Source organism: Phyllobates terribilis, unplaced genomic scaffold (genome assembly GCF_046119375.1).
Source record: "Phyllobates terribilis strain yellow unplaced genomic scaffold, ASM4611937v1 Scaffold_4__5_contigs__length_816908805, whole genome shotgun sequence".
In the NCBI taxonomy this organism is placed as follows: domain Eukaryota; kingdom Metazoa; phylum Chordata; class Amphibia; order Anura; family Dendrobatidae; genus Phyllobates; species Phyllobates terribilis.
This window is the reverse complement of record NW_027362764.1, coordinates 311,879,926-311,898,928: the sequence shown is the minus strand read 5'-3', so window position 1 is coordinate 311,898,928 and position 19,003 is coordinate 311,879,926. Positions and strand designations below refer to the sequence as shown.

At 43.4% G+C, this 19,003-nt stretch overlaps 1 protein-coding gene across 3 annotated transcripts in view; it reads right to left on the bottom strand.

Moving 5' to 3' along the window:
- RECK (reversion inducing cysteine rich protein with kazal motifs) overlaps nt 1-19,003 on the bottom strand; it is a 677,252-nt gene that overhangs the window by 193,782 nt on the left and 464,467 nt on the right. For 2 of the 3 annotated variants that reach the window (XM_073678381.1, XM_073678383.1), the window contains exon 14: nt 7,015-7,194. The exons of the other annotated variant lie outside the window; for it this stretch is intronic. In XM_073678381.1, the coding sequence (XP_073534482.1) occupies nt 7,015-7,194 (180 nt within the window). The remainder of the gene's footprint in view (nt 1-7,014; nt 7,195-19,003) is intronic. 3 annotated transcript variants of the gene reach the window in all.

The following is a 19,003-nucleotide window of genomic DNA, read 5'->3' as shown; positions in this document are numbered from 1 at the left end:
ATGGACACACTTGTCCATGGATTTTATTACTGACCTACCGGTTTCTGCAGGCAAAACGGTGGTTTTGTTGGTAGTAGATAGGTTCAGTAAAATGGTTCACTTTGTCGCATTACCTGCACTTCCCAATGCCAAAACACTTGCTCAGGTGTTCATAAATGAGATTGTGAAGCTTCACGGGGTTCCCTCTGATGTGGTGTCTGATCGGGGGACCAAGTTTGTTTCCAAGTTCTGAAAGACTTTCTGTTCTCGACTGGGGGTGCAGCTGTCCTTTTTCCTCTGCCTTCCACCCTCAGTCGAATGGTCAGATCGAGCGTGTCAATCAGAACTTGGAGACATACCTCAGGTGTTTCCTCTCTGAAAATCAGGATTGGGCATCCTACTTACCGCTGGCAGAATTTGACATCAATAATCATCGTCAAGAATCCACTGGCAGGTCACCGTTCTTCGGGGAGAGGGGGAATATGGAAATTAAGTAGATAGGCAGGGATTTATTTGCATCCCGCGGACGGGAAGCATGTCAAAACTATTTTAATAAAAAGCAATTTCAATGCAAGCAAACCTCTAATATGGGGCATACAGGTATGTATAGATTTACATTTCTATCACCTGTATGCCTATATTAGAGGTCTGATAAGTCCCAAGAGGGTGACAGATTCCCTTTAAAGATATTTCTTTGTATTGAAAACAGGTTTTAAAGGGAATCTGTCTGTAATTTTTTGCTATGTAATCTAAAGACAGTAGGAGATAGGGGCCGAAACCCAGATTTCAATGATGTGTCACTTATTAGGCTGTGTACTTACAATTAAGGTTTTATCACCTGGGGATCACTGCCAGGCAGTGGCGTACCGCCCATAGAGGCAGACCACGTGACTGCTATGGGGCCCCAGCGTTCCGGGGGCCCGGAGCCAGCTGCTCTGTCCATAGACACGCCCCTCTAGATCACTGCGCTGCGTGCACAGCAGAGAGGAGCTGAGCACCCGGAGCGGGGTGATCATTGGAGCCTGGCTAATGGAGACAGAGGGAGCCGTCCTGGATGCAGGGGTGACACTCAGCTGACACTGCAGGTTAGCAAGGGCAGCGCTGGGCTCTCTGTGTGAAATGACTCAGTCAGATGAGTTTCCACCTGCATGCTGATTGTTGGATGTGCTGGGCAGGGGGGGGGTCGTAAATAGAATTCTGCTAACTATTTACAGGTTTATGGGGAGGAGGACTGTAATTGTGCACAAAGAGAGTCAGGAAGCCTCCTTCACACCGAGCTAGAGCTACTGTCACACTGTCCTGTGTCGGTCACCAAAAGGCTGGAGGAGGAACTTCTGGGACCAGAGGGGATTACAGCTGAACATTAATAAATTGTATAAATTACTGCTTTACACACATTTATCTGCACGACAGCTCATGTTCTCCTAGTCAGGACTTGTAAGGGTCTGTGGGGTCTTATACTGTGATGGGGACTACTGAAAGAGGGTCATCATATGATGTGGGGGGCTTGTGGCGACCATCATATTGTGGTGGGGACTACTGTGAGGGCTAATATTATTTATTTATTTTATTTTACTCACCATATTTTTCGGATTATAAGACACACTAAATACTTTTCCCCACTGTATCTAATCCCACCGAAATATACATCAACGTATCTAATCCTATCCTGTGTGATACACTCCACTGAGCCCTCTGCCTTATCCAATCATGTCATGAGCCCTGTATCTGATCCCATCTTGAGTGATACAAGATCCCAGGGAGGACTACAGTCCGCATATCTAATCCCAGTCCAGGATACAGCCCATGTATGTAATCCCAGTGCGGGATACAGCGAGCAGCGTGAACTAACAGAATCAGAGCTTCCAGCTGTCCTTGGTGACTGTCCGCATCTCAGTATCACTTTGTTTTTACCAACAAAATTGCTCCACACTCTGATCCCAAGCGTCAACATTCCACCTACTTTAGCAAACGCCCAAAAGAGAAGGAGAGGAGTGAGATCACATGTGAGCAAACCCTGTCCACATTTACAGCAGTCGTAATGCGAGCTAGCAGTACACCAGGTTTTCATGGCACAGCAGCTACTAGTGTTTAAAAGTGGAAAATATAAAATCTTACTAAATTATTTTCGATATTTTATACCATAAAAAAAGTGTTGTTTTTTTTTAATTAAAACATTATTACTTTACATTTTTTACAATTGCTGAAAACATTTTTTTGGGCTTGTACATTCCCTTTAATAAAGAGATATTGACACAAGTCTCTGGGCTCCTACTGTGTGAGCTGTCAGCTGGAATCTCACTTGGCACTTTGCAGCAGCTGGCAGTGTAGTGAGACAGGACACTTTACACTGCGCTGTATTCTTTGTAGCTATTTCAATAACAATATACAGCGCTGTGTTCTGATGTCAGCGTGCATTAGCACGAGTCCTGTCTTTGAGGAAGCCCTTCCTTAGTGCATTATACTGATCTTTCCGTGTGGTATATTCTGGAAGTCACAGTTCTGTAGTATCAGAGCGAGTCCCTGCACTTTCACTATGTGTGCTGCCAGCTGGACACACACAGCACGTCGCTCACAGGTTTTGCAGATGATACAAAAGTAAATCTAGTTTCTTTGCTTACACTATGTGGTGTTGTGTTCCTCAAAAACCAGGTGCTCCGTGTCAGTGTCGGACTGGGGTGTCTGGGGCCCAGAGGAGGAATTGATCCTTGGGGCCCACCCTACAGCTATATGCAAATACCTATTAGCCATTATCCCTGTTATAGTGGAGCATCAACTGTAAATCACAGGCGGCTCCTGCACACGCACCGTGCACATGCTATAAATGGGATGTACAATTCCGGTAGTTTGCATTAAAGGGGTTCTTTGGTTAAATGAGTTATCACCGATTCATGGGCTCCACAGGAGAGGTGATAACTTATAGATCGTTTGAAGATCTGAAGAATGGGGAAGAGTTATCCCTATCAGGACACTTATCCCCATTTTAAAATGCAGCGGCAGGTGGGACGTCTGACCACAGCCCCATTCATTCTCTTTGGGGCTTCCAGAAAAAAAACAAGTACAGCCACTGAAGGAATGAATGGATCAGTGGTCAAATCGCACATGAACTCCAGTCTAATGTGGATAAAAGCTCCACATTCTACCAATCGGTGCAGGTCCCAGCATTCAGACCCCCACTAATGAATAATTTATCACTTATCCTGTGGAGAGGTGATTACTTGTTTTCCCCAGAGAACCCTTGTAAGTGCATCTCTGCCGCTCTTTTCCAAGTATTTAATCACTAATGGAAATAAAGAATCTTCTCCTAATTAATATCAGAGAGAACAAATGACCACCATACACAACACAATCCACTATACCAACACCAATAGTACCACATACAAGGGAGAAATACTGCCACACCATGACCAGACCACATATTACTACTACATAGTGACCAGACCAGACCAGATATTAACAGCATATAGCATCCAAATAATTCTCCATCATTGCTCTCCCCACCTTCTCCATCATTGCCATATCTCCCCCACCTCCTCCATCACTGCCATATCTCCCCCACCACCTCCATCATCATTGCCATATCTCCCCCCACCTCTTCCATCAGCATTGCCATACCTCGCCCCCACCTCCTCCATCATCATAACTGCCATATCTCCCCCCACCTCTCCATCATGACTGCCATGTCCCCCCACCTCCTCCATCATCATCGCCATATCCCCCCACTTCCTCCATCATCATTGCCATATCTCCCCACCTCCTCCATAATCATTCCCATATGCCCCCCTACCTCCACCATCATCATTGCCATATCTACCCCACCTCCTCCATCATCATCATTGCCATATCTCCCCCACTTCCTCCATCATCATTGCCATATCCCTCCTACCTCCTCCTTCATTGCCATATATTCCCCCACCTCCTCCATCATCATTGCTCTCCCTCATCTCCAGTGTATTAGTTAAAAAACAAAAAAACAACAACACCTAACTCTCAGCCCGCTCCCCCGCAGCATTGTCGTTGACTGCAACTTTCTCCCTGACACAGGCCCGCACTTCATGATGACGTCATCAAGCCGTGCGAGCCTGTGTCATGGAAAAAGCGCCGGGCAGGAAGCAGAGGATGGATCCCTCAGCTCTGCTGCCATTTTCCTCCTGTCAGCAGCGGAGCTGGAGGGATCGCATCGCGCCCTGGCCACACACGATGAGGGCAATGTGGCCATGGGCCCCCGGAGCTTGGGTGTCCGAGAAGCAGGCTAGATTGCCCTCATCAGCCGCACTGCAAGGGTCCCCTGCACCTCAGGGCCCCGGTGCAATTGCAATGGCGGCCATGTTAACCAGCGGGCCCTCGTGCGTCCTGCTCAGGGGCCCGCCGAGAACCCGGGCCCATCGTAGAATTCTTCCGGTGTCCCGGTGCCCCAGTCCAACCCGGTTACGTGTAGAAGCTAGAGTCCGACAGACAGGAGTTCCTGCACTCCCAGCAAGAGCCCTGTTAGCTAACCAAGTCCGTTTCTCGCCACACCACTCGCCGCTGACACAGATGGATCCTCTGTGTAATGCAATGAAATCAATAAAAATTATGCCAAGGTACACAGAGAGGGTCCTTATACGTTCCAAAGGCTACGGGAGCCAATAAATCTGCTTTATCTTGCTAAGAGTCGTTGTGGGAGATGTTCACCCGAAGCTCTGATCCACACTGCCTGCTCCCACAGCACCATCGTATTCTATTTTTGGACAAAAATTAATTACATTGGCACCTTCCCAATTTTTAGTAACCTTGAGACTTTCAACAATTTTTGGAATATATATAGTTTTTGTCACAAAAGGAGACATAGCACAATAGTATAAAATGATTTGGATACTTTGTATTAAGGAATTAAAGAAAATGTGGTATCCATCTTCAAGTAAAAGCATTTAATTAGGACATTAGTATCGTAATACATCTCAAGCATCTAAACATTTCAATTTCTCAACATAATAGACAGATTTCATCTTTACATGTTATGGGTGTAGAAAGAATTATTAAATCTTACGGGTGGAGAACATATGAGACGATTGCGCACCAGAGAAGCGTTCTGGATTTATAATTTGGGCTAGGGTGTTAAACAGGGTCTAAATCTGCACAGAGAGGTAATGTTTGACTACTAAATAATCCAGAGAGATATGCATTTCTCGTCTTGTCTCTGGAGTTTTTGGATGTTTTTTTATACTTATTCCCATTTTTAATTTGTCAATTGTATATTTGGTTTTCACTTTTTGTACTTGTCACTTATTGTCTATGTGCCACTGCATAATTGTCTTTGACTTTTCTTCTGGCACCGATGTCGGTTCATACTTTGATAATGTGAACTAATTATTCCACCGGTCTGAAATTCTTGAGAGCATTCAGGATACGCTGACATACTGTTCTGAAATCCATGCTGATCTCTTTTCAGTGATGATGTCTGTGGACACGCCTAACCATGTGATTAAATCAGCACACCGGTTTGTAATTATTAATGGAATTTAAGATGCACCGACACACTGTTCCAGGAGCTGTGATAAAGAACGCCAGATCGTTCAAAACGCGTAGCACTGCCCACCTACCCCCCATACCCTTTCCTCATGGATGTAATTTTTAACATGGACTAATTAAAAGCATGTTTTTACTTGGAGCTGGATAGCACATTTTCTTTGGCTATTCATCAGAATGTTCTCCCGCGCTCCATACATGAACCACACAGGTGAGCTGGTTTTACCTTTTTCTTATGTGCTAAGGAATTAAACACTGAAATTGGCTGGATTGTTCTAACCAATGACAATTTTGTGTTTTAAGGGTTAATTTGACTGCCTCACCCAGTAGTCAAGGCCACACCCCAGGGAATTTTTGTTCGGCTGCCATTCATTGAAAAATGCTGGTATGAGGATTCGTGTCTCACTAGCTTCCATCCATTTGTGGGTGTGAAGAATTTGTTATACTCATGTGTAATCAATCGCCAATAAGAAAAAGATTAAAACAAACGTGATCTTTGCATTTTCTGTAAAAATAAGAGATTTCTAAACACTAGGGTATAGGAAACCCCACATCACCAGTTGCGTGACAAAAGCCCACCTCACCAGTTGAGGGTTAATTGAAGTGTAAGACACAGATGGTGATTCGTTTAATAAGCCAGAAGTTAAAAACAAATCGGTGACCAGTCGTTTGATGCTATGTATTTCCATTTTTCTATTTTTTAAGTAGTATACTGTAACTAAGAAAGTTACTATCATTTAGGCTGGCCTAAAGATCGTTGTATTGCTGCTCCATGGGCCCCAAGTCTAGGACAGATTGTACTTGTGGAGTGGATACTCAAAGAAAGCTGTGACATCTGACTAATACAAGCACCTAAGGTAAGGGTCACAGCAGCGTGCATGCTCTCATCTGAGAGAATCAAGTCGATTATGCAAATGCTGCTCAGAGTTTGATCTGACTGTGAACATAGTGTGACCAATTTTCTCAGATGAGGAGAAGATGGAGAAAAAAAGTTCTGTTAATACATGGAAATTGGACGCACTCAGATATCATCCGAGTGAAGTGTGATGTTTTCCAAGGACCCATTAACGTGCAAGGCCAAGTGTGATTCGATAATCGGATCCAAATCAGACATGCTGAAAGGTTTTCCTCGGACAAGCTAGGTCCAAGGAAAAAATTGTACAAGTGTGCAACCCTATAGAATAACATTGGTCCAACTGCGATCCAATATTTTGTCGGCATGCACTCAGACCAAAAATATGGCCATAAGCATGAGCCTATAATAAAATAAGTAGAGGAGTACGCTAGACTGGAGCTCAGCTGTAGTGAGACTTTCTAGAAACTGACCATGGAGCTCTTTATGATTGGAATTGGGATTTAACCATGTAGCAAATTCCCCAAAAACCCTGGCACTGAAAGGTTTGAAAGTCATGCAAAAAATGTTAGTTTAATATAAAGAATATTGTAAGAATTATTTGATATAAATATTATAATTATTACGCTGTATATCTTATATTAAATGTAAGAGATAACTTGTATTGCACGTACTTCTGTGTTGCCCACCAACATTGCATGATATCTGATCAACACAATTCATTTCCATGCAGGATTCCAAAGTGCCACTTTGCCTACAAGCACAGATCTTATAGCAGCCCGCTTTCCCTGATGGAACTTGGATGAGTTCTCCTTGCCGTACAAGGAAATCAGATGCTTCTCCCAATTTACAACCTGTGTGAAAAAACATACATCAGAAACATAATGTGTGATAGCGCCAAATATTTTCAATTACTAAACAACATACAAGAACTCTGAAAAGGTATATTTGATACTTTGTGAAAATGATTATCCATTCAGATTAATTTTTACTATTACAGTCACTTTTCACTTATTCACACGGTGTGGTCATAATGTTATTGTTATATGACGGCAGTGTGTGAATATATTTTTATGAAACCTACAAATAATGATTCTCCTGAGAACAACATATGCAGTAAGATGCAGTATCCCCTGCATAGTCAAGCAACACATCTGACTTCTAACCACTACAAGAAATTAGTAGTTTGCTTGGAAAGGAAAGAGTGAGCAAGAAACAAGTTTTGAAATATCTAAAAAACCATAAAACTTAAAGTTGTGTTCACTACTGGTCAACCTCAGTTTATTCAACTCAGGACCCCATATAAAATAAAACCTATGCTCACCTTCTGATTCAGCGCCGCTGATGCTGGAGAGTGAGTTGACATTGATTTATGTGTCATGTGTCAGCTGAAGCCAATGAGCCTTCACTATTTCGTCAGAGTGGATGTCCACCCTGACAGAATATTAATGAGCGGCAGCCAAAGAGAGGCCATTCATTTGTTGCAGCCTTCACATGACCCAACAATGTCACATCACTCCACGGGAACAGCAGCGGCAACATTGCTGGAATGGCAGTAGGAAATGAGTATACACTGTTTTAATTTTATATTAGATCCTGAATTGATTAAAGTACGGGTTGTCCAATAATGGACAACACCTTTAAAAGATTTTTCACTTTTAAATATTAAATTTCTTTTTTAAATCATATAAACATATTAAAACATATATTTTTATTTAGAATAATTAGAAAATAGCTATTTTGTTTATATATTGCTGTCACATACAGTTGTGTTCAAAATAATAGCAGTGTGTTCAAAAACATGAGTTAAGCACAAAATCTTTATACTAGTTTTTATTTCCATGGATTGGGAATATTGTACACTATTTTCTAATTCAAAACATGAAAAGACATGCATATAATTTTTAACTACTTTACAGAAAATAACAAAAAATTAACATTGGGCTGTTCTAGAAAATAGTAGTATCTGCATTTGTCTCTACAAACTCACAATATGTACTTTTTTGAGGATTTAGCATTCCTGTGAATCACTAACCTAATATTTAGTTGTATAATCACAGTTTTTTAGAACTGTTTCACATCTGTGTTGCATAGAGTCAACCAACTTCTGGCACCTGTCAACTGTTATTCCAGCCCAAGATGCTTTGACTACATCCCATATTTTTTGGGCATTTGTTGGCTTTGCCTCAGAAATGGCATTTTTGAGGTCACCCCACAAGTGTTCTATCAGATTAAGGTCTGGGGTTTGGGCTGGCCACTCCATAACCTCAATTTTGTTGGACTGGAACCAAGATTTTGCTTGCTCGTTTACTGGTGTGTTTAGGGTTCTTGTCTTGTTGATCATCCATTTCAAGGGCATATCCTCTTCAGCATAAGGTAACATGACCTCTTCAAGTATTTTAATATATGTAAACTGGTCCATGATCCCAGGTATGCGGTAAATAGGTCCAGGCACCATAGTAAGAGAAACATGCCCATATCATGATGCTTGCCCCACCATGCTTCACTGTCTTCAGAGTGTACTGTGGCTTGAATGCAGAGTTTGGGGGTCATCTGATGAACTGTCTGTGGCCCTTGGACCCAAAAAGAACAATTTTACTTTCATCAGTCCACAAAAATGTTTCTCCATTTCTATTTAGGCCATTTGATGTGTTCTTTTGCAAATTGTATCCGCTTCAGTACATGTCTTTTTTTTAACAGTGGGACTTTGCAGGGACTTCTTGCTAAGAGATTACCTTCACACAGGCATCTTCTAACTGTCACAGTATTCACCGGTAATTGAGACTGTCTTTGATCATCCTGGAGCTGATCATTGACTGAGCCTTTTCCATTCTGGCTATTTTTTGATCGATTTGAATGGTAGTCTTCCGTTTTCTTCCACGTCTCTGGTTTTGTTTTCCATTTTAAAGCATTGGAGATCATTTCATAGTCATAGTCATAGTTAGTTTGTAAAGCCGAATAAAGACTTGCGTCCATCAAGTTCGACCTGTTAGTTCTGTAATTGCTAAAGTTGATCCAGAGGAGGGCAAAAACCCCAAATGATTTGGCCAATCTTCACCTGAGGAAAAATTCCCTCCCGACTCTGAAACCAGCAGTCAGAATAAATCCCTGTATCAACCTACTATTTTATTTTTAAGTATATGCTGAAATCTGCCTGGTATCTAGAAATGCATCCAGTCCCCGCTTGAACTGGTGTAGTGAATCCGACATTACCGTCTCCTCACTCAGTGAATTCCATATTCTCACTGCTCTTACCGTAAAGAACCCCTTCCTATGCTGGTGCTGACACCTTTTCTCTTCCAGTCTTAGTGAGTGCCCTCTTGTTACCGTAATATCCCTCCTTTTGAACAAATCTCGGGCAAGATCTCTATACTGTCCCCTAACATATTTGTACACATTTATTATGTCCCCCCTCAACCTTCTCTTTTCCATGCTGAATAGTCCTAGTTTTGCCAACCTCTCTGGGTATTGCAGTCCCTCCATTCCCTTTATTAATTTTGTTGCCCTCCTTTGTACCTTTTCAAGCTCATTTATATCCTTTCTATATATTGGGGCCCATAACTGAGCACAGTATTCCAAGTGTGGTCTGACCAGTGCTTTGTACAGTGGAAGAACAATGTTCTCATCCTTTGCAGCTATACCTCTTCTGATACATCCCATTACCCTGTTTGCCCTTACAGCAGCGGCCTGACTTTGGGCACTCCAATTTAGTTTGCTATCAATCAAGATGCCCAAGTCCTTCTCCAACTCTGAATTCCCCAATGATTTCCCATTCAGTGAGTACTGGTGACTTCCATTTTTCCTTCCCATATGTATGACCTTACATTTCTCCTCGTTAAACCTCATTTGTCATTTAATGCTCCACCTACCCAGCTTATCCAAATCCCTCTGTAGGTCTGCACTGTCCTCTTTTGTATTAATTGTTTTACATAACTTTGTGTCATCTGCAAATATTGATATTTTACTATTTATCCCGTTGACTATGTCGTTAATAAAGATATTAAATAACATTGGGCCTAGTACAGACCCCTGTGGTACCCCACTAGTGACGCTTACCCAATCTGAGTAAATTCCATTTATAACCACCCTCTGCCTTCTATCCTTTAGCCAGTTAGCTACCCACTTGCAGACATTTTCCCCCAGCCCCATCATTCTCATTTTGTATACCAACCTATTATGTGGCACGCTATCGAACGCTTTTGAGAAGTCGAGATACACGACATCCACTGGTTCCCCCTGATCTACTCGAGAGCTAACCTCCTCGTAGAAGTCAATCAGGTTTGTTTGGCAGGAGCGATTCCTCATGAATCCATGTTGGTTCTTGATTAAAAGATTATTAGCATCAAGATGCTCCGTAATTGCCTCTTTAATGAAGCTTTCAAAAATTTTGCCCACAACGGACGTCAGACTCACCGGCCGATAGTTTCCGGCGTCACTTTTCGCTCCCTTTTTGAATATTGGCACTACATTCGCCTGTCGCCAATCAAGTGGCACAGACCCAGTCTCAACAGAGTCCTTAAATATAAGATATAACGGTCTGTCTATCACATTACTTAGTTCCCTTAGTACCCGTGGGTGTATGCCATCAGGTCCTGGTGATTTGTTTATTTTAATGTTACTGAGGCGTTTCTGTACCCCAGTTTGGGTTAGATTTGTCATACTTAGTGGTGGATTAAGCTTGTCACTTCTCATTTCTCCTGTTAGTTCTATTTCCTTTGTGAAAGTTGTTGAAAAAAAATTATTTAATAGATTAGCTTTATCCTCATCGTTCTCTATGATTTTGCCTTCCTCACTTTTTATCGGTCCAATATTATCCGATTTAATCCTTTTACTATTTATATACGTAAAGAACAGTTTGGGATTTGATCTACTTTCCCTAGCAATACGTCTCTCTGTTTCCTCCTTCGCTATTTTTATTTGTTTTTTACAGGTTCTCGTTTTTTCCTTGTAACACATTAGTGCCTCCTTACTGTTTTCCTGTTTTAATCTCTTTAATGCCTCTTTTTTGCTATTTAACGCCCCTTTTACGTTCTTGTTCAACCACATTGGTTTCCTCTTATTTCTGGCCCTTTTATTCCCATACGGTATACACCTCTCGCACTGAGTATTCAGAATTCTTTTGAAGGTTTCCCATTTACTATTCGTATTCCTTTGATTAAGAACTTTGTCCCAGTCAATAAGTTGAAGGCTTTCTTTCAGCTGATCAAACTTCGCCCTGTTCAGCTGAACAGCCTATCATTCTCTGCACTTCTTTATAAGTTTTACCCTCTCCAATGAACTTTTTAATTAAAGTATGCTGTTCTTCTGAACAATGTCTTGAATGACCCATATTTCTCAGGAGAAATTAGTCTCATAAAGTCCAATAGAATTTTGATTGCTAGACACTTCACAAGATTGATAATACATCAATAGCCCCTTGAAATCATAATTACAGACAAGGGCAAAAGAGACTCTAGCTGCAGTAATAGTAAAAATATCTTTTTATTAATACAATTTTAAAAACACAAAAACAAACAAAAAAGGGTCTGGTATGGCGTTCCAGCAGGCGATTCACCAGACACGAACCAGGAAGTCATTCTTACCTAATGGTAAGCGCCGATGACACCAATGCACGCGTCGGCAACTCCACCACTTTTTTCTTCCTGCGCTCTAATCTGCCCTTAGCCATTGGCCATTTGAACCTTAAAAGGAGATTACCCCTGTTACTGGTATATGACCCCGGAAGAAGCGAAACGGCGTCGGGTCGAGGGAGACGGCCCACAACACCCCTCCTCTCTGTGGTTATCACTAAGGTATAAATGTTATGGTGGCTATTTAATTATTTTTGTTATCTTACCATTGGAAGCCCCATGTGGTAATCTTCTATAGCTTATACTATGCACTATGCACTTTATTTTGTTCATCTGTGGCCTATCAATGTGCAATTAATCATTACATGTACCAACTTGGGAACTTTGACCATTGCATTGTGCCTAGCTATTTTCCATACCACTATTCACCACTTATATGAGAGAGTTCGTTGTTTGGAATGCCCTCCTGTTGAGGAGAGCCATAGGATCAAATACTTAATCAGCCTCAAGACATAGGAGATTGAGATAAAAGACCCATAAAGTGTATTATTTTACCTTACATAAGCTTGTTTAGATCAAAAGATGGATGTCATTTCCTGTTTCATCACACCATTCTCTGGTATGCAAGATGGCGACTGGACCTATGACTACATCCTGTTGTATATGTGGCAAAGGATGGTGTTTATGACTACACCCTGTCGTACAAGGAAGTTCCAGGAGGAAGCTGAATTCTATAGAAGGACTAACCAATCACAGAGCGACACGTCGCTTGGAGACGCCCGATCGAGACCACGCCCCCTGATGACTTCATGGACCAACCCTGATGACCTCATGGATCCGCCCATGGACTTGCCCATTGCCCAACGCATTAACCAATTAATACATCTGGTTACTCCCATTCTAGGGCTAACTGAGCCCCATTACAGAGTTTATATAAGTCTATGTTTGGGTTGAATAAAGACACTTGGAGCTGTGCCATAGCTGATCAAGGAGAGCTTACATCCGACTGTGTGTGTCTGATGTTATTCTTTCTTGCATGCACTTGATCATACCCATTAGGCCAGGAGCAGGCAACTAGTGAACATATCAAAGTGTTCACCCTAACATTTTTTGCCGCCCAATGTGGGGCCAGCAGAGGAAGAAGCCCTTCACCCTGAGGACCGGAGAGTGGAATGGCAGGACGCACTGAATACCCCGAACCAGGAGACTGATCACCTCCTTAACCAAACACGGTAAGTCTGCTGATTTTTATAATCTGTAGTATTTTCCTGTGTTCCTCGGAGTATCCTGTGCAGATTGCCTGACTGTGTCTGGATTTCAAGGTATCTGTAAGACGGCGGAAGGGTCTCTCCGCTGCTGGCCATTTAATTGTGGAAGAACCGTCATGTGGTCAGTTGCCTGCTGCCTGTTATGTGTCGTGTTGAGGGGAGATTGACTGGTATAAAGGGATCAAGTGGCGTATTTGAGCGGAGTCTGGAGAAGTAAAGGATATTGTCTGTGGTACAGTTCACATTTGTCGCTTGTGATACGGATTTTCAGTTCTGGTGGAGAAAGTAGGAGTACTTAGCCTAGAGTGAGTGACTCGGCGTGGCCTAGAGTGAGTGACTCGGCGTGGCCTAGAGTGAGTGACTCGGCCTGGTACCTAGTAAATTGAGTTTCAGCTCGTAGCCTAGAGTGAGTGACTCGGTACGGGGCCTTGTAATTGGATTAATATAAGGTCTTTTATTTTTTTTTTATATAAGGAAATCAGACAGGGACAACGTGGCAGGACGGAGACGGATAGAAAGTGTGTGCTCCAGACTCAGTTTTCCTTTAGAATCTCAGGTTTGAGTCATTCTCCCTCGTCTTATTGTTTGTTTTGTGTTTGTTATCTTGGTCTATATATAGAAAAATGGAGAAATTAATGCAGTCAAATTTAGATGGCAAGTTAGACCCGTGTACATTAGTCGCGACTCGTGAAGGGAAAAGTCATGTTAAACAATGTAAAAAGCTTATGAAGTTGTGTGGAATGCCAGAAGGTGGGAGGTTACACAGCCCCTGGAGTGGAAAATTGTCTTAAAAGAGAGAAAAGGTACTCTAGAAGATAATGGATTGTTGTCTACTGCTAGGGCATGGGAAAGAGTCTCTGAAAGTTTGCATAGAGAAAATTGGGTAGAAGAGGAAATGAAAAAGAAGGATAGAGTTTTGAGTTATGTGTATTACAAAAATGTATCCTGTGAGTGGCCACTGCCGTATAATGGTGGTGATGGTGGCACATTGCCATGTGCTGCTTCTGGCGGAGGCCATTTTGTGGATGGCAAAAGTGCTCCTTCTGGCGGAAGCCATTTTGTAGATGGCACATGTGCTGCCTCCGGTGGCGGCCATCTTGGAACGTTGCCCCAGATCATACAAACTGAGCCATATCAAAATGTAACCGACACAGATCTGGCTAAATCGAGTGAGGCACAATCCAGGAATATACACACGACTTTGGTGGTGAACATACTAGGCCAATGCTACACACCACAGGACCAGATCCTTTTTACCCAGTAATGACAACTAATGGCCAGTACTATACTCCTTCGGGAAGTTAACAGGCTTTACCCATGTTCCCTGTCACAACGATATCCAGTGGGCCACCGGCCCTTTCACCTAACACTCCCATCGTGAGCCCAGCTATTCTCCCACCTGGAGCATCCCCAGCACCTACCCTTTCACCTAATACTCCCATCGTGAGCCCAGCTACTCTCCCACCTGGATCATCCCCAGCACCGACCCTTTCCACAGTCACTTCCACTGGCAACTCAGCTGCACGTCCACACGAGTATCTTCAAGCAACGACCTCTCCACCCAATACTTCCGCTACAACAGCACTCTCACGCAGTCTACTTGACTACTCTCTCGCAGCCGAGCGCACACCTGCATGGAACGGTGGCCACTGAATCAAGGAGGGGCTCAATCTGGGGGGGGGGCGCATCAACGTCAAAGGAAGCACAAAGGGGAGGGAATGTTGGCAACCCATTCTTTAAAAAGAACTTCCTGAGGGCCCTTGTTAGTGTTGGGTAAGGGTGACATAACGACAATGGAAACGGAAGCTATTGTTAATGCGGTCAACCCTCGGTTAGAGCACAACAGAGGTGTAGCTAGAGCTATAAAGGAAGCAGGAGGGGCGACTATTCAAACTGACAGTCGAATCACTGTTGAGTCGTGCGGTCAGATAGCTGTTGGGGACATAGCAGTGACTACATCTAGCAAACTTCTTTGTAGAATGATCATACACACTGTGATCCCTACTTTTGACCCCATTCATCCAGATGTCAGTGCTCGACAACTTCGCGCTGCAATAACTCGTATCTTAGAGTATGCAAATATTAGTGAGCAGATTGAGACCTTGACAATTCCTGCCATTGGTGTTGGCATCTTCGGGTTCCATGTTCATGCGTGTGCAAGGGAGATTGTTTGAATTATAATGAATAAGTGTAGCCCCCCAAGCATTTGCTGCCTCTCCGAAATCAGGTTAATTAGTAATGAGGACAGTACTGTTAAAGTTGTTAAGACTGCCTGAGTTACCTGGACTCCACCCCATGATATGGGAGCTGCCCAAATAGAGCCCCTCATTCCAGGAGTGTTACCTCCTCCTGCTCCTCATACACAAGTGATTACACCTGTACTTCCGGTGCCATCTCTACTCCCGCCTCAGGTGCCACCACCAACAGTGCCAACACTCACGTCCGAGGAGCCCACCCTTTATGTCAAGTTTACACCCCAGCAAGCTGCTACTCTGTTGAACCAACTCCCAGATCCAGAAAAACAGCAGATGCCTTTCTATAGAAGCATGCTTCAAATCCAAAGGAATTACTTAGCCACATGGCAAGATCTCATTTCCCTTGCAAATCTTAAAGCAGGTGATGCATATTGGCCTGTTATGGACACTGCATTTAATGATGCCTAACTTGTCAGTGACACCTCATGGGACTCTGGTGTTCAGTTCTGCCAATAACTTAAGACCTGCGCCTCGGATAAGTTGGCTGATCACTCAACATCTTTCAAGGACGTCACGCAAGAACCAGGGGAATGGGTGGAGAGATATCATGCTCGTGTAACTGATGTTATGATCTGCAACAAAACTAAGGAAAGAAAGGAAAGCTGTCCCTACAGTAATACTAAGCTGAATCCCTACGATGTAGCGGGCAGCCTGTTCCTTGTGAACAGACCCACCTTCGTCCTCGGCTAGTCTGAACGGAGACCTATAGAATTAAGGGAGGGATCCCTAAAAGAACTAAGGACTGGGACAAAAAAAGGGACATCTCCTAAACAGAAGTTGTTGCAGAGCAAAAAGGACAAACTGACAAAAAGTACTAACGGTCCCAGAGGACCAAGAACTGACAGAGATAAGCACCGGAGCACCTGGCTAGAGAGACAGTCAAAACAACACTGAAGTCCAGCAAAGCCAGAAGGGCGGAGCTGGAATATATAGGCAGCTGGTCACGTGACCGCAAAACACAAGATAGCAAAAACTAACAGGAGGGTTCTAACAACTGAAATGTTTAATGACCTTGGCTTCAGTAACCAAATAAAAGTTCAACAGACACTGCTCGTTTCCTCATTTGCTGAGGGCCTTCGGGAAGCTCTGAGGAAGCAGTTTCAAGCAATTAGACCTGAATATGCTACATTGGATCCTAAAGATGTCTTAACGATAGCTAAGGGATTCGAAAAAACAGTCCCTGAGAAATCTATGACAACCTCGAACAAAAAGACCCATATTCTATGGACTGATGTGCAACATCAAACTCAGAAACCTCCATCACCTCGTACCAAAGATGTCTGCTTCAATTGTGGTAATCCGTGTCACCAAAGACGGAATTGTAAGGTCCTTCTTCAAGGACGCAGATTCAGGAACCACAATCAGGATAATCGCAGATTCAACTATCCTTGACACAATGACCAATACTACGAGCGACCACCTCAAGCTCGGATACATCCAGATACCAATCACACTGCTGCTCTGATGGATCTCAATATCCGATAGGACAAGGGCAAGCCCGTGTCCACTACTTTGGCTTGTTTGTCTGGTCCAATAGCCAAAGTAACTATCAAAGTTCAAGGCAAACCCTTACCGTTCCTTGTGGACACCGGTGCAGCCAGAAGTGTTATCAGATTACAGGACCCGCCTTTTCCTGATCGGATATCCTCTGAAGCCGTGACATGCGTGGGAGTAGATGGCAAGCCTACTTCTAACAAGCTCACCCGCAAAATACAGGTTGGACCATACGAAGATGTGTTTATGTGTCTTCTGGTGTCCCACACTTGTCCTACTAACCTTCTGGGGGCAGACCTTCTTCAAAATGGGGCACTAATCAAATGTAACTCCCCTCTGTAACACACCCTTGTTCCCAGTAAAGAAGAGGACATTAAAAGAAGACGCCCCGAAAGTACCGTATGGTTCAAGATCTCAGAGCTGTTAATGCGGCAACTGTACTAGAAAGTCCCATTGTGCCCAATCCACATACATTGTTGTCAAAAATACCATCAGATGCAAAACATTTCACTGTCATAGATCTGGCCAATGCTTTCTTCAGCGTACCACTACATCCAGAAGATTGGTACCTGTTTGCCTTCACTTACAGAGGATCACAATACACCTGGACGGTCTTACCACAAGGAGCACAGAACTCACCAAGTAATTTCTCTCAGGCACTTGCCTCTTGTTTACGGCAATGGAGAGAGACTAACCATCAAGTTGTCCTTCTTCAGTATGAGGATGATCTCTTACTATGTTGTCCGGATCAGGCGACAGCTGAAGAGTCGAGTATCAGTCTTCTTCATCTTGCACAACAAAGCTGCAAGGTGTCCCTCAACAAAATCCAGTGGTGTCAGCCCAAAGTTGTGTTTTTAGGCCAAAGTCTCCAAACCTGAAACACCCAAGGGTGAAAAAAAACTTACTATTGAGACCGTTCCTCTACCAAAAGGACCTAAGCAATTAAAAACTTTCTTAGGACTTATTACATATTGTCGCCAATGGATTCCAGATGCCTCAAAACTGATGCAACCGTTGTACGATGACCTCAAGATGTCAGCTTTTCCACTACGTCCCAAATCCGTGGAAGCCTTCTATGCTCTTAAACAGGCCATACAGTCTGCATCTGCTCTTGGAATCGAAAATTATCAACTACCTTTTTACTTGTTTGTCAGTGAAGTAGCAGGACAGGTTTCTGGAGTCCTAGAACAGAAACATGGTGGAAGAACAAGACCCATCGGCTATTACTCTGCCCGACTGGACTCGGTGTCTCAAGCTTCCCCAACTTGCCTCAGAGCCGTACACGCTGCACATATGCTTCTGGACAAAACTTCTGATATCATCTTAGGACATCCGGTTCTCTTAATGGCTCCACACAACATAAAAGCTATTCTTGACCAAACTCACCCTAAACACCTGTCACTGCAGCGTCATGAGACTCCAATGTTCTCTCTTGATTCTGGATAATGTCACTCTTATCCGCTGCACCATCCTCAACCCGTCCACGCTACTTCCTCTTTCCAGGGGGGATGTGGATGATGATACTGATGCTCTCGGTGAAGACCCCTTTACACACTCAGAGGATCATGACTGTCTCAAACAGATACAGGAAGAAGCAGCCTCCAAGAGAAACGTGTCTGAAGTCCCGCTCCCGTATTCTGACCTGACGTTCTTCCCTGATGGTTCCAGATTTGCAGATGAAACAGGAAGATTCCATATTGGATATGCCGTGGTTACACATGACCAGGTCATCTCATTGGAATCCCTACCACCACACATGTCTGCACAAGAAGCGGAACTTAAGGCTTTGACACTGGCCTGTCAAGAAACTGTGGAGAAGGTGGTCAACATCTATACGGATTCAAGATATGCATTCGGAGTGGCTTATGACTTCTGCACTATCTGGGCAGCCAGAGGATACCTAACGTCCAGTGGAACTTCTGTAAAGCATGCTGCTGCCATACAAGAACTTGTGGCCGCTCTAGATCTACCTTTGGAGGTTAAGGTGATCAAGATCAAAGCTCACGGGAGATTGGATTTTCTAGAAACAAGGGGGAACTTCTTTTTGTTGACAAAACAACAAAAACTTATGCTGTG